At 41.2% G+C, this 15,836-nt stretch overlaps 1 protein-coding gene across 3 annotated transcripts in view; it reads right to left on the minus strand.

Moving 5' to 3' along the window:
* Window positions 1-13,192, minus strand: part of USP15 (ubiquitin specific peptidase 15) — a 76,171-nt gene extending 62,979 nt beyond the window's left edge. The window contains exons 1-2 of one of the 3 annotated variants that reach the window (XM_012732484.1): window positions 13,175-13,192; window positions 4,677-4,804 (exon numbers count right to left, since the gene is read on the minus strand). In XM_012732484.1, the coding sequence (XP_012587938.1) occupies window positions 4,677-4,731 (55 nt within the window). In that variant the 5' untranslated portion in view covers window positions 4,732-4,804; window positions 13,175-13,192. Of the gene's footprint in view, window positions 1-4,676; window positions 4,805-6,218; window positions 6,273-13,174 lie in introns of those variants that run through there. The other 2 variants (XM_012732483.1, XM_004692601.2) reach the window with 2 other exon arrangements.
* Window positions 13,193-15,836: the final 2,644 nt, after the last annotated feature.

The following is a 15,836-nucleotide window of genomic DNA, read 5'->3' on the forward strand; positions in this document are numbered from 1 at the left end:
GTATATGACAGCAGGTGTATATCACAGTTCAGGGTTTTTACAAATAGGTTTAAAACTCTCTACTCTCCATTGAATTCTTTCTGTATCTTTTTCTAAAATTAACTGACCATGCATATGTGTGGATCTTTTCTATACATTCTCTAGTCAATGGATTCTGACCTCACACAATATACAAATATGAACTTAAAAAAGACCACAGACATAAATTTAAGAGCCCCAAAACTATAAAATCGTTCGAAGTAAATGTACATATAAAGCTCGTATGACCTTTCTGACCCCAAAAGCATCAACAACTAAACGGGAAAAATTGACAAACTGTAATGCATCAAAATTAAAAATTTTGGTGCTTCGAAGGACAGTCAAGAAAGAGAAACTCTACAGAATGGGAGAAAAATGTTGAATACCTGGCAAAAGGCTACTATCCAGAACATATAAACAACAATTAGAACCCAACGATAAAAAGACAACCCAGTAAAAAACTAGGAATGCGACCTGAACAGCCATTTCTCAGAAAAGGCGCGTAAGCAGCACAGGGTAAGAAACTCAACAGCATTAACTGAGGAAATCAAAATCAAAATCCACACACCATAAGATGGCTATAGCAAAAAAGATCAAGTGACAGCAAGTGTTAGCAAGGATAGAAATTAGAACTAATGTACTGCTGGCTGGAAAGCAAATGATGCAACTATCTTGGGAAACAGCCTAACAGTTCCTCAAAAAATGAGACCAGTATTATCCACTAGTTCCACGCCTAGGTAGATATCCGTAAGAAAACACCCCTCACACAGATCTGTAATGAACGGCTGTGAGAGCGTCAGCCCCGACAGCCAACAAGCAGAGTGACCCGAACACCCGCCAGCTGATAAACGGGTACACGAGAAGTGGTATCACAGATGGGAAACTGTTCATCCCTACAAAGAAAGTACGAAAGCATACCACGAGTGAACCGTGAAAACCGTGGCAGGTGGAAGAAGTCAGACACTGAAGGCCGCCGCAGGCCGCCTCCCGGGACAGCGCGGATGGCCGGCGCGGATGGCATGGCCCAGGGCTGGGGTCTGCAGGTGGGGAGTAATCCCGCGGGTTCCTTCTGGGGTGGAATTGCTGTGGACTTTGATGATGGTAAAGGACTTCAACTGTGTGAACACAGTGAGCACCCCTGAAGTGTCTAATTTTCAAAGATGTGAATTCTCTATTTCTAAACCTACTGGAAGTATGATTTGCAATTTATTGCGTCTGTAGACTCAGCAGGTGGCTCGACAATACCAGGTCTTCAGCTCTACTGCCACCTCTCCCCTCACTGGGACTTCTGTTTCTCTCAGCGATCTCCTGCGAGTTTCTAGTGTGCACAGGCCTTGCACATATGCTGTCCCTTTGCTTTGAAATATTTTACTATTTTTGAAGCTATTATAAAATGTGTTTAAATTTTTCAACTCATGTTAACTCATTTAAGTATGTAAGAAAATGACTGTTTTTAAAATGGTGGTCTTCCGTCCTGCCCATCGATCTCATGATAAACCTGGCAGCCATCTCCGGGTAGAGTCCATCACAGAGAACGTTCGGCACTGAAAGACAGGCTTCTTCCTGTGCAATCTGCACACTTTCAGGTTTCTCTTCCTGACTCACTGTAGTGACTACAATCTCTAGTAAGCGGGCGTGGAGAAAGTGGACATTGTCTTCTTACTGATTTGAGAGGGAGCGTTTAGCCTGTCGCCACCAAGGGTACCACCTGCAGGGTCTCAGACCTGGAAGGCTGAGGTATTTCATTCTATTTTACTCTTACCTTTCAGGATATAGTAAACATTTAACATATACTTGTATGTTCTATATATCCTTTTTATCACTGGACCCAATATACTGTAATTAAGAATTTATGCATCTATGTTCATGAGAGATATTTTGATCTAAGAGTTCTCTTTCCTTGAACTGTCAGTTCAAGACTTTCCGGTACAAAAGTCATGATGTATCTAGAACACCACGAGCTGGGAGGTAGTCTCTCCGACAAGTTTTGTAGAATTGGTGTTATTTCCCCCACTCGAAGTATGGTCAAATTCACTAGCGCCACCATCTGGGTCTGATGTTTTCTTTGTGGGAAAGTTTTTAAACTACAAGTTCAATTTCTGTAATTGAGATAAGGTTAGCCGGGCAATCTAATCTTTCGGAATGAGCTTTGGCAATTTTCTATTTTTCAAGGAATTCATCTTTTCCCATCTACTGTGACTGAGTTAACAGCATAACCCTTACATTCCTGTTCATCCTCGCATTATTTGTAGACTCTATACAGACTCCGTTAACCCTCTTGTTCCTGATGTTGGCAATCTTTTATTTTTCTTGTGAAAAGCCAAACTAGATATGTGTCACTTTCATTAGCTCACAAAGAACCAGTTTTTGGTTTGGATAACTTTCTCCATGTTCTCTTTAATTTCCACGGTGAAATTACATTTCCTTTCTTTTGCTTAGTTTAGCTTAAATTTTTCTTTATCTCTTCAGTCAGAAATAAAAACTGCCGATTTGAGATCTTTCTTTTCACACGTCCATGTGCTTTTGAGCTGCCATCTCCACATATATTTTCACTTTAATGTAGCTCGAAATATTTTCTAGTTTCCTTTTTGAGTTGACACAAAAAGGAAATGAAGTGTATAACATAATTTCCAAATACTTGAAGATGTTCCAACTCTCTTTCTATTACAAACTTCTAATTTATTGCGCTGGAGTAAGAAAGCATATCTTGTATGAACAGAGAGAGATGTTATGGCTCAATATGGCGCGCCTAAAGTTCCCATTGCACACTGGAGTAATTTTCACTCTGTTGTTTTCCCTGGAATGTTCTCTAAGTGTCAACTCAGTCAAACTGGCTGGTAGTGTTGGTCAATTCTCCTGTATCATTTCTAGTTTTTCAGTCTACATGTTTTCTATCATTTATGGAGGAAAGAGCACTGAAATAGCCATTATATAATTGCACATATTTTTCTGTTCTTCCTTACAGTACTATCAGCTTTTATATCGCATATTTTCAAGTTAGGCCACTGTGTGCACAAACTCTTAGTATTATGTTTCCTTAATGAATTGTCTTACTCCATTAGAATTATGATGTGAACTTTATTCCCGGCGATACCCTTTGTTCAGAAATTAATATTAGTGAGTAATAACATAGCTACTACAGCTTTCTTTGTATTAATGGTAACAGACTTATTAGTTTTCTATTGCTGCATAACCACTTACCATAACTGCTTAAAACTACATTCATTTACAAAGCCCAGTTCTGTGGCTGAGATGTTTAGCTGGCCTCACCTAGTCCTCTACTAAAGGTCTCATGAACGGAATCCAGATGTCAGCTGGACCAGCGTCCGACCTGCAGACTCTAGGAAGCAATCCCTTCCAAACCCGCTCAGCCGCGGCAGCTTCTGTCCCGCACGGCCACCAAGCCACCAAGTCTGAGGTCCTCACTTACGTGCTGCCAGTGGGCCTGAGGGCTTCTCCATGGCCGGGGTGACTGCCTGCCTCCCTCTCACGTGGGCCTTCACTTTCTGGCAGACAGTGCAGAGTCCGCCCCCTGCTCTCAAGTGACCTATGCCACGGCCACAGAAAATCCTGCTCTTGGAGAGCAGGTGTGACCTGATTCATTTCACTGAAATATAATCTCTCTTTTGCCAACTTAAAATTACCACGGGGGCAATATCTCAACCGCAGGTCCCATGACACCGAGAGGGACGCAACCTAACAAAAGTCAGGTTTAGTGAGGGTCAGTATCAGACTTCTGCTCAGGACTACATATCCTTTTCAGATACAATCTTTCTTTATTTTTATATTTAAAGTGGGTTTCTCAGCTACAGTATCAAAGCTGGTCTTATTTTTTTTTTTGTATCTAACTTCACAGCCTCTACTTCTAAGTGGAACATTAGCATTTATTATGAATATTCACAGTTGGGTTTAAATCTAAATGTTGTCTATATTTGTTTCATTTGGTCTTTATTCATTTTCTCTCCTTCAATGATTTTTTTTCAAACAAACTTGACATTTTTCCTCAGTATTTTTCTGTTCTGTGAATGCAATCTTTGCATTGCATTCATTGTGAAGGCAATCTTTGCCTGGATCCAAAATAACATAAACTGTGTCTTGTTGGATGCTGGATATTTTTGAACTTGTATAAATATTCTTACCACTTGATCTAAGATGCAGGGAAGTTACTGGAAATACTTCGTTACTGAGGTGAGAAACTGCACACCTGAAACCAGTACTGAATACACTGTAAACAGTTACCTCAGTAAAAAGATAAAAAAAATTCTTAATTTTAAGAATGCTGCTGCCTTCTTAAAAAAAATAAGGGGCTCGTGAGAAGTGAGGGTTATAAAAAATAAAAATCCAAAACCACAAATTTTAAGATTTTAAAATTTTAAAATCTTAAAAAATACATGTCCTTTAGGAGAAACAGCAAGTGGTAAGGCATTTGCCCAAAGTAACGAGCTGTGCTTTCTAGTCTATGTTTTTCATTTAAATAAATGCTTATACATCATAAATTAAAAAAAAAAAAGTCAAGATACACATTAGTTCATGAGATCAAATCTATAAAAGAAATTTCTAATTAATTTATCTACAGTAACACTTTGCATACTATATAATGACTACAACATAATGAAATGAACATGTTTATATTTGACTGTAAAATCTAAGAAATGAACCTTTGAGAAGTCCAGAGTTGTCAATGGGCCCAGGGTACACATTCTGGTCTCCCATCTGGTATTTGTCCCAGCTGTCAAAGCCAACATATTTTTTCCACTGTTTGAACCAGCGACTATCAACTAGGTACCTAAAAGAGAAAACAAATCAGTAAAGGAAAAACACCAGTAGATATATAACAAACAGTAGCAAAGCCATCCGTGTCTATGGGGTCTACTTATAAGGATGGTTAAGAACAACTGAAATTTCACTTACTTGGAAGAAAAATATTCAGTTGTGTAAAAGTATTCTTACTGTTCTAGAAATATCTACTTGAGAACAAGTATTGTCATGCATGTCAAAAAAAAAGAAAACCCTTAACAGCATTTAAATAGCAACTTGAAAAAATATTTGCCAACTAAACAAAAGTTCAAATGCTAGTCACAAGAATCTGAACAATAATTTAAATGCAATATCACAAAGTATAAAGAAATATGAAAAATAGTTCTTATGCAAAAAACTTAAATATAGCAATGGTAACTTAATATATTTTACAGTACCTTTCTAAGGGTAAGGAAAATTGATTATTAAAAGATTTGTAAAATTGGTTAAAATAAGTAAAATGAAACTTTAAACAAACGAGTTAGTTTCTTGACCAACAGAAGTCAGTAAGTATACTGTCTGTTTTTCATATAGTAGAAACTGCTAAGCAAATAGTTGGTCTTTATTACAAAAGTGTGAGACACTGAACACTAGAAACATTATTGAATCTCTATTCAACTTATCTTCAAGTATCTAGCATTAACTTATCATCTACCTAAAGGCACTTTATGTGTTACGATTCTCCATCTCTCTCATAAGTTCTTGACAAGTTTCAGATAATGCTCCTTCACCTGGCCATAATAACTCACAAGCTGCAAACCTTCTGAAATGCATTTCCACAAACAAACTAAACCTTTTCCAAAATTAAAGTGTCATGGTCAGTGGTACCTGTGGGTCTGTACAAAAGCTGTACTAACACCCCCCCCCCCCCGCAAGATCTCCAGATTTTGTCAGTCACGTCATTTACAGATGTCTTGACACCATCTAATTCAGACGTCTCCCAGAAAGTACTACCATTTTTACTGTCCTTTTTTACTGTAAATGACGTTTTTAGTGTGCATGTAGCATGGTGATTTTTAGGAACTTATGTTGTGTTACAGAACCAATAGTACAAAAATTAACTACAGTTGGATTAAGAACATAAATGTATTAATAATAGCATAATTACTTAAAATGACATAGCAGAAAACCCTGTTGACTCAGAATCTAGGAAAAGTTAAAACAAAATGCAAAAAACCTTACTGATAAAAGTTAATAAACTTGCCAAGGTAAAAATGAAAGGCTTCAGCTCAGCAACGACACTACCAAGGAGAAGGATAAAACCTGGGGACATCATACTGAACAAAAAAGACTGAAATGTACGAAGAAAGCCTTAAAGTGAACTTAAAGCAAAGGAAAAAGGGGCAGAGTGGCCCAGAGCGCAGGAACGCAGAGCGGCCTCTGCACACCAAGAAGGCGCGCACCTGCCTGGGCGGAAAAGGAGCCTAGCGGGTGTCACCGCCACCTAGGCCCCGTGCCCCAAGGCACCAGCTGGGCAGGACACAGGTGTGCACAGCGCGCCTGCGCAGCCGCTAGCTCTGCCACACAGAAACGTCCGCTCACCGTCCCGGATTACAACGGTTCGTAACACTGCCACAGAATCTGTACAAGTGAAAAGGTGGAAACAGCTTACTGTCCATCTGGCTGGGAAGAAATCAAAGTCCACAACAAAAGAGTGTAAGAAAATTAATTTAAAACCTTGATATCCATTATTCAGATCATGAAATACTACATAAACTTTGAAATTAGAAAATATAACTATATATATTAACATGGATAAATCTCAAAACTACAATGTTGGGGAAAGCTGCAAAAGGGTACATGTAATATAATAAAGATAAGAGATTTGCACAAAGTATTGCTAAAGAAAATTTTAGATATGCCACATATGTGTTGTTTAATAGATTCATGCATCTATATTAAAAGTATAAATAACCAGAAGGCAAGAAATCAAGTTCAGTGTGGTGGTTCCCTCTGACAAGAGAGAGGAGGGGATGGGATTGGGGGGAATTAGGGATAGTCGTTGCAATCTGCAATGTTTATTTTCCTGAACTGAGAAGTATGACGAGGCATTCCATTTTTCTTTATACTCTTCTGCTTCACTAAAATACTACATGCAATAGGATTATATATTTCCTATTTAATATGGGATAGTTTGTTTATACATACACATTCACATATATACACAAAATGAAATAATCAAATATATATGCTATGAATAATGTTGAGGCCAACAAATTGAAAAGTAACAGCCATCAAATGAAAAGACATTTGACACATTAAAAGAAAATTTGTTTTTAAAAGCTGAGATAAAAAATATGTATAGCAAAATATAAACAAGTACTTTTAGTTTTATGACTATTCATCTTTTAATATTTTACATCTCTTCCAAGTAGATGAATTTGCATTAAATTGTTAAAGATTTATGGAAACTTTGAAGAAATTGCTTTAAAAACTTTCTCAGTTCTAATTTATCAAATGACAAGTGATTTCAGTGTATAGTAATATCATTTTCAAGAAGTTACTTCCTTTTGGTAACAAGGGCAACAAGTAAGTAAAACAGAAAGTAAAAAACTGAGTGACATGTTTTAAGAAAAGACAAACTCAGAAGCATAAAAAGAACAATTACACTGATGCCTAGAGGTATAAGCAAAGGAAGTGAACGAAACATCTTAATATTCATCATATATTGTGTTTAAGTTGGGCAGCTGCAGTAGCAAATATTACATTAAATGACAGACTTTTAACCACTTAAAAGTAACCTAAACACTAAGGTACAAACCTGCAGATACCCCAAAGTACAGTGTAATAATTCTTTGCAATAAACAGACTTAAACAAGTCATCTTTACAGTATAGAGGAGACTTCAGGTGAAATATTTATGACTAATGACTACTGAGACATTGCACTGTCCCTATATAAAGAACTATGAAGAAAATGTACCGAATGTAATCAGGTCAGGTCACTTTAGTTGTGACTGTGGCCACTGGCTGTGACTTAATTGTATTGCCTCTCTGTTTTGCAGGTTACCAGGGATTTCATCAGAATGTTTCTTTGACACTAGATCATTTTCTAGGCTACTTACAGATTAGCCTATCAGTTTGAAAATATTTTATTTTATGAACATTATCTGGGTTCAAAGATTACTAAGATAATCCCAGGGAGAAAATGATCTATGGTCTTCAATCATGTCCTTGAGAGAAGGAATCAGGGCCCGAAAGACAGCCCTCTCTATTTCCAATAATCACTTCAGAGACATGCGAGCCTCAGCCTTTAACCCAGGAAATGGAATAAGTGCTGCCCATTTTTTTTTTTTAAGATTTGTTTATTTGTGCATACAGAATTGGGGCACAGGCCAGAGGCTCAGGGGCGGCGAGAGGCTTCACCAGAGACAGAGCGGGGAGCAGAACAGGCAGATCGACGAAGTCCACTGCTGAGGGGAGCAGCGGGTGGGTCAGGAGGGATCTGCCGTGCCCTGGGGTCACCTCCGGGGCAGGTGGGGATCGAACTCATGCAGAAGCGGCTTTAGATTCTCAGTGCTGTGCTTTAACCCGCTGAGCCACCAGGGAGGGCCCAGTGCTGCCCATTTTTTAAGGATGTCAGAAGACTCAACTTTGAGCACAAGCTTTCTTACCTTACTCCCTTCTTTCAGGAGATGGGAGAACCCTCCTTAATCCCAAAGTTGCCCATGTTTGTTTTTCTGCTTTGGGAGTAATTTCCCCCGTTAACAGCTCCTTGTTTCTCCAGGCATCTTCTGTTTCCCCACTTGGCATATAAGTAGGGTCAAGTGTTTCCCCCTTTCCTACATGATACCTCAACTTACCATGTCACTTCCTCCTCCATTCCCATTTTTCTGACCTGTACTTGCAACAAGCTTCTCTCAAGTTTCTATTTCCTCAACCTTCACTTACTCTTCACCGAGTACTGCAGGTCTTCCTACCTCAATGGACCTGCAAAAAGATTCTCACAAACTCACTAAAATCACCGTAACCAAAAAATCCCTAACTTTATGAACCTTATGGATCTTTTTAGAAGTCAAACCCTGTGATTCTACTTTCAGAATGAGGTGGGAAGGAGGAATCCTGTTTTCTTTACAGCCTCTTTTCCTCTGCTTAATTATTGTTCCACAAACTACTCTCTAACTTCTCGCTCTATTTACACTGTCCGACGATATCGTGACTCACACCAATCGCTGCAAAGTCTGCACCCCGGGGCAGTCAGCAAGTTTTTGAAACATAGTTCAATTCTTATTAGTCCACAGCAACTTGGATTCTCCATAGACATTTTGATCTCCAGTCATCAGTCATCTTCCTATACCTTCGTATTTCCATCTGCAGCACTCTTTCACACGCGAGTCACCCCACGCCCCTCCACCCCTCACCGCCATGCACCTGGTAACCAAGTTCCTGTAGACTACTTCTGGCGCCTGCCCCTCGCCTCTTCACTCTCAGGAGGCACCTGTGTTCTGGAACCTGCCAGTCCCCATCGTTTTCAGTGGTGTGGATGACGCTGAGAGTTGCCAAATGTGTCTCTGATGCTTTACGCTCACCTGCCGCACAGTCACCCTCCATTCTGCTCTTCCAAACATTTTAAGAACACAAATGTGATCACTCCATTCCTCAGATTAAATTTCTAAGATCACAAAAGGAACAGCTACTTTTACTGTCACATTCTTTTTCATTTTTACTTAGCTACTGGGGAGATCAAAACTTTAGAGAGGATGTGACTTCCCAAGGAAAACACTACAGAGTGAGTATGCAAGGGCCGCTTTCAATATGCACACTGGCTTTATCTCATGAAACTATACTTTAAATATCATTTATTTAACAAAGACTTAAAAATGTAACAGATGCTTAATGGAATCATAAACCATACTCTCCTGGCCAAAGAATAAGGATTCCACATAAAAAGTGAAGTAGGAAAGTAGCAAGTTATCAGCAAGCTGTAAGAAAGAATTAAAAAGCTGAAACAACAAGCTCAAACCCGCACAGCGCAGTCCTCATGCGCCTTGAGGTGCGCATCCCAGCCAGGGCTGACGCTGCTCCCAGCTCAGCTCAGCTGCTCCCGCAGAGCCCCTCTGCGCCCCCAGTGCCCAGTGTTCCTGGCGCTAAAATTATGTGAAGAGAACAAACTCTTCTATAAGCTTTTCTAGACTTGTGGTAAACACTAAGTTGTGGGTCAGTGATGTTGGTCCACACCCACTCCCAATATGCTTTCTTTCATGGTTGTCTTTGTTTGCAAATTACTTTGAGGTTTTCTTTCCTTTTGAAATTAGAATAGATAGGGATTTTAAATTTATTACTCAAAAAAAAATAAAATAAAATACTGGGCCAAAATTCTATTTCCAACATTACTCACTGTGACCACTTAGAGAAGCTGCTCAGCACTGAAACCATTAGCTGTTTTTACCTTAGAAAAGGAACTTCACTCACTGAAATAAGTCCTGGAGCTCTGTGACGTCTAGGCTACCCCACAGGCAGGCAGGGGCAGGCGGGCCAGCGACTGCCAAGGCCCGGGTGTCCGCGGGGAGCAGAGTCCAAGGAGGAGCGGGGAACTAGGTGTGGGGCCCGGGCTGCGGCTGGGGGCGCACAGAGAGCTGGCAGCACAGAGGTTCTTGTTCGGGATCAAGGAAAGGCTTTCCTGCACAGGAGCAGAAGTCACTGCAGGAAGAGTAAAGGGAAGAGCTGGCCAAGCTGCAGGACAGCAGGGCTGGGCCACAGCAGCTGCGCAGGGCTGCCCGGCGGGTCAGGCGTGAACCTGGGCTGAAGCGAGGTGGGCCGGCCACGCCTGGGCGCAAGGGTGAGGGTTTTACCCTCCGTGCCATGAAAAGCCGTCGAAACTTTGTTAGCAAGAGAGACTATCTGGTTTTCACTTCAAGAAGACACTGGAGACATCTCGGAACAGATGGGAGAGACTACTGTGTGGAACGTCTAATAATCAAACACGCGAATTACGAGTACTTAAAAGAGGAGCAAGCTGCTGGGGCTGAATATTCTGAAGGCACCAAGAAAACCACTTGGGCTGTGGCCTTGACAACTGGCAATGCCCCCAAGGAGCTGGGTCAATGGTCGGACACCCAAAGTTGGACTTTTTCATCTGATTCGATTTTAAAAGAGTTCTCAAGTGCAGAAAAGCTAACATAAAAAAATAAATAGGTTTCTGGGTGACGAGGGGTTTGCAGTGGAGGTAAAGAGAATTTCTAAAGTTGGTTAATGTTTTTGTGCACACCAGAAACAAATCTCAAAGTTACAGAGGGAAAAATGAATGATTCAAAAATCCTCCTAAATATAAGGGAGTTTAGAAGCAGCATGAATGGGGAAATTTCAACAGTAAGATTTAGAAGCAGTGAGTAAACTAATCTTCCGTTATTTGTACATGCTTATGCTGACAACTTTCAGATAAGGAGTTGCTGCTTCATTGCCTAATGCCAACATAAAAACAACTTTTGGTAAAAGAAAAAAATTATACCTTTTTCTTTGCAAAATAGGTATAAGACTAATTTTTTTGCAACTCTGAAAATAAAAGTTTCAGCATACTTTAATGTAATGTAATGTAGCATACTTAATTTCAGAGCAACATGTAGAACTACCTTGTGAATAATTAATGGCATAAACAATTCTGGATGTTAACACACGCTTACAAGCACTCAGTTAATGAAACACTTTATATTTCAGTAGGATAACAACATAAAACCATTTTTAATACTAAAGGAGACACTGACGTTGCCTATGTTTAATTATTATACCACATATTATACCAGAGATATTACTGACTTTTCTTTTTAATACCACAGACTCCAGCTCAGAAGTTGTTTCAGTAAAATATGACCGAAGAAAACTAGAGTTTGGAGTTCTCTCAAATTGGGCTGGTTAACCTTCATACCTTAATTTTCAGATTGCAACCATTTCTAACCTATTTTCTGCTCTGCACATTAAATTCATCAGTTAGCAAGAACTGCTTTTTATGACCTCTTTTTATATCTAAACTATGAGACAAAAAAAAGGAACTCAGGAAGGAAGCCAAGTTAGACTGTAAAGAAGAGGAAAACTACAGAATGAGAGAAAATTTTGATGAAGATTTTGTCTACCTGATAAAGGGAATTATATAGAGAATAAAAACAAAACCCTTAGAACCCAGTAAGAAGATAAATCAAATTAAAATTGGACCCAAGTGGGTGGGGGGCTCTCTGGAAGTTCAAGGGTGCAGCCTCAGCACTGTAAAGCTGTGCAGCCGCTGCAGCAGGAGTCCATCCCCGGCCAGGGAGCGACCCCAGGGCGCAGCAGCCCTCTCCTGACCGCCCACTGCCCCCTCAGCAGTGTAACTCAGTCAAGCTGCCTGTTCTGCTCCCGGCTCTGTCTCTGGTGAACCCTCAACCCCCGCACCTCTGGCCTGCACCCCAGCCCTGTATGCAAATTAGTAAACCTTAAGGGAAAAAAAAAGTACAAAGGGTCTGCACAGGCCTGTCCCCAAAGACGACACACAAATGGCCGACAGACACACACGAGGGGACGTGCAGGGGAAAGGCATGTCCGCTGCAGTGCGACCCCACTTCACAGCCCCTGAGGAGCTCTCCAGAAGGCTGCAAGAGCGCCGCCCTCACACACGCCATGGACCTAAAATCGCCCACTGGTTTGGAAGACACTACATGCTCCTCAAAACATCAGAGGCCTACATATTCCTCGGAATATGTCTGAGAGAAGCGAAAACGTACATCCACACAAAACTTGCACGAGAATATTCTACAGAGATTATTCCTAACAGTCAAAAAGTCTTAAACAACCCAACAAATGATGGAGAGAGAAACTCACTGTAGTGGCTGGATTTCGGGGGACTACTACGAGCAATAAAAACAAATGAAGTGCAATACATGCTCCAACACTGAGGAAATAGTGAACATTCTGTGACGCGAAAGAAGCCAGACACAATCACACATCTTACCTATTTATATGGTAGCACAGAGAGGGTAAATGTGTTGAAGATTAAGTACACGAGGAGCCACCCACTGCAGGGAGCTTTGGGGGGAGAAACTGCCAATATGCACAGGGGTTTTTTTGAGCGGGGGGTGATAAACATGCTCTAAAACTGAGGTGATGGCTGCACAGCTCTCTGAACATCACGAAACCCAGGGAACTGCACTTTAGTGGGACAATTTTATACTATGTAAATGATGTCACAATAAAGCTGTTATATATATTTTAAAAAGAGATGAATGACAGATGTGGACGGTGACGAGGGACAACTTTATTGAGGCTGGTTTTGATCTAGGTCCACATGAAAGTCAGGAGTCAGCAACGTGAACCTGAAATGGCATGCAGGATGTATGTATCAAGCCGTGTAAGGCAGAAACAAGAAAATAGTTTGCAGGAAATGGTAGCCATCACCTGTATAAAAGCAGAGAAGCATCAGTCAGAGAGGATGCTGCTCAGAGCAGAATATTCACAAAAAAGGGATCCAGACTCTTCAACAGGCTCCTCGTGGAAAACACACGAGAATGGTGTTTAACTGAAATGACAAAACTTAAAATCACTTCTTGATGGTGAAGCTCTAAATCACTCATCACTCGGGCCTGGTTCTAGAATTACTCACGGGCAAGGGGTGTAGTTTAAAATGCAAGCTTTAGTGCTGCCTGCTTAGGGTAGAATTTCTGTTCTTCCACTGACAAAGTACATGATCATTTGTAATTAGCTTAATCCTGCATCTGTAAATGAGAACGCAACCATTTATTTCTAGATGCAAAAAAGCAGTGAAATTTGTAATCACAGCCACCACCAAATGTCACTTGTGACTATGAGCTATACCTTTCAAGAATCAAAATTTCTTCAGCTTGAAAGCCATCAAATTTCTGGAAATAAATTTGCCACATGTCTTACAGTTGATGAAACAGTTAAACTGTGTCAAGCTGTTAACATGTTTTGTTAAATAATACAAGCGGCTCAAGTTATCATTTTGTCCCTAGTACTCCAATTTTGCTTTAACTGACTAAGAATTTAGACTAGTCTGGCCTCTGCCACTCCCAGCCATGCCTGTGAAAACCTTTGATTTCTGCCACAGTGGAAGTTCTTTTGATGGGTATTTCTCCTGAATGATGTTTCCTACCAGTAAGGGATTATGCTAGCATCCGCTTCTCAAAGCTGAAAGGAGAGTGGAAGGGGCAAATGGCATCCTTAGCTGTCCTCGTGGAGGAGACTTAGCCATCGCCCTCTGTTTTGTAGATCAAGAAGGAAAATAGGCCAAGTGTCAGTGGAAGGAGCAGGAAGAGCTGCAGGCATAAGCCGGTACCGGGCAACCTAGAGGCGTCTGGTTTGCGCTCCCCGACCCATGTACTTCTCGAGGAAGCATGCATGGTGCCTCAGACGCCTCCACAGGTGAGGCTAAGCCTCCCAGCTTCAGCATGACTTCGTACGACCTGGATGTGACACTGAAAGCAGGTGACACATTCCTTTGGTTTAAGAACAGGTGGACAAGTCTGGAGAGAAAACTTCAAGGAAGGAATTGTAAGATACAGAGTGGGACCTACAGCTGTAACTGAGGAAATGATACAAAAGGCTTGAGCGGAAGCGACACTGCCCAGGGCTAGTGATCGCTGCCAATTCTACATGGGAAGCAGGAAGGGTGAGAAATCTCCATGGCCAATGAAGTACTGTTTTAATTATAGCCGAGCGGCGACAGCACAAAAACATTTTTAAATCTAAGGAGACATTAAGAGTATCTGGCATTTTAAAATCATTACAAGCCAGGCCTTTAAGCCCACTGTGAAATCATCAAACATCTGTAACTCACAAGGAAACTTCCTCTAAAGCCTGTTTCGCAGGGAGGCCGGCAGAGCGAGCATTCAGTGCCTGCTCCGAGTGGCCGCGGTGTCACCTGGGAACCAAGCCACAGCAAAACAACGGACTTCTCCAAGCTCAGATTCCGTTTCTCTAAGGAAGGCAACAAATACCTTCACTCTTGTTTTGAGAATAAAGTCAGGTGACTGTAAACACCTTTACTTCATTCTCAACCTTACCTTTAACTCCCTGTCAATCTGCCTGATGGCCGCCGTTAACTTTTAGCAATAGCCACGTCTTATTACAGCATGATGGTCAAAGTGAAGAAGAGAAAGGTCACTCTGAACTCAGGTACTCTAAACTCAGGTAAGAGGTTGGACAGACCCAACAGTGAGCTGTCAACAGCGACTGGTCCATCTGGTCTACTGATAGGCCGAGCAACGCGACCGGACTGAATATTCAGGAAGTTGTCAGAGGCAACAATGTGATCTTGCTTGTACCGCCCACTGTCTTAAGTTCAAATGTTGTTTGACTTAGAAATCTTTCATGAGAAGAGTTATTTCCAGAACAACCCAAACCATCAGCAAACACGAAACAAAACAGAAACAGCAAAGCAAGGGCCTGCGGCGGACTCCTCCTGGCGAGCGACTGCTGCTCAGCGCCGGCCAGACGGCCCAAAACATCCCTGCTCACCAGTCGACACGGACGACCCAAGCCCCGCAATCTATGATTCCATATGCGACTCCAGTGTCCTTCTGTTTAAATGCACTTTGGGGTCAGAATAACATTCGTTCTAAATATTCAGCTAATCACCTGCTGATCTTTAAACATGTTCTAATTTCCAAGCGCAAGGTGTTAATATTTTCTACATACTCTCCCACATCTAAACCACAAGAGACAAGTGTGGGACATAATGGCAGAATTCAGCCACTGAATATACAATAGTCCAAAAGAAAAAACTCTTCTCCCCCCACCCCCTTTCAGTTAACTTTATTTTTACAACTGTATTGTTTCTTATTGGGACAATGCTTGCTTCTTCACCTTTTAAAAATTCCGTAAGCAACTACAGTTCTAAATGAATCGTTACATAAAAAGGTCAGTTATCACAGCGATTCTGCAGCCTGAACCAGCACCCCCATTACGCGGGCTCCATCCCAGGCATGCCACAGCGTGAACACCTGCATGCCCTCGGATTCTATTCTGTCAAATGTAAATTACGGCACATCCACAGTCCAGTCCCGGAGAACTGTGATGAGCAAGGAAGTCAACATACTAA

This window comes from Condylura cristata, unplaced genomic scaffold, assembly GCF_000260355.1.
Source record: "Condylura cristata isolate star-nosed mole 26May11 unplaced genomic scaffold, ConCri1.0 scaffold00034, whole genome shotgun sequence".
Taxonomy (NCBI): domain Eukaryota; kingdom Metazoa; phylum Chordata; class Mammalia; order Eulipotyphla; family Talpidae; genus Condylura; species Condylura cristata.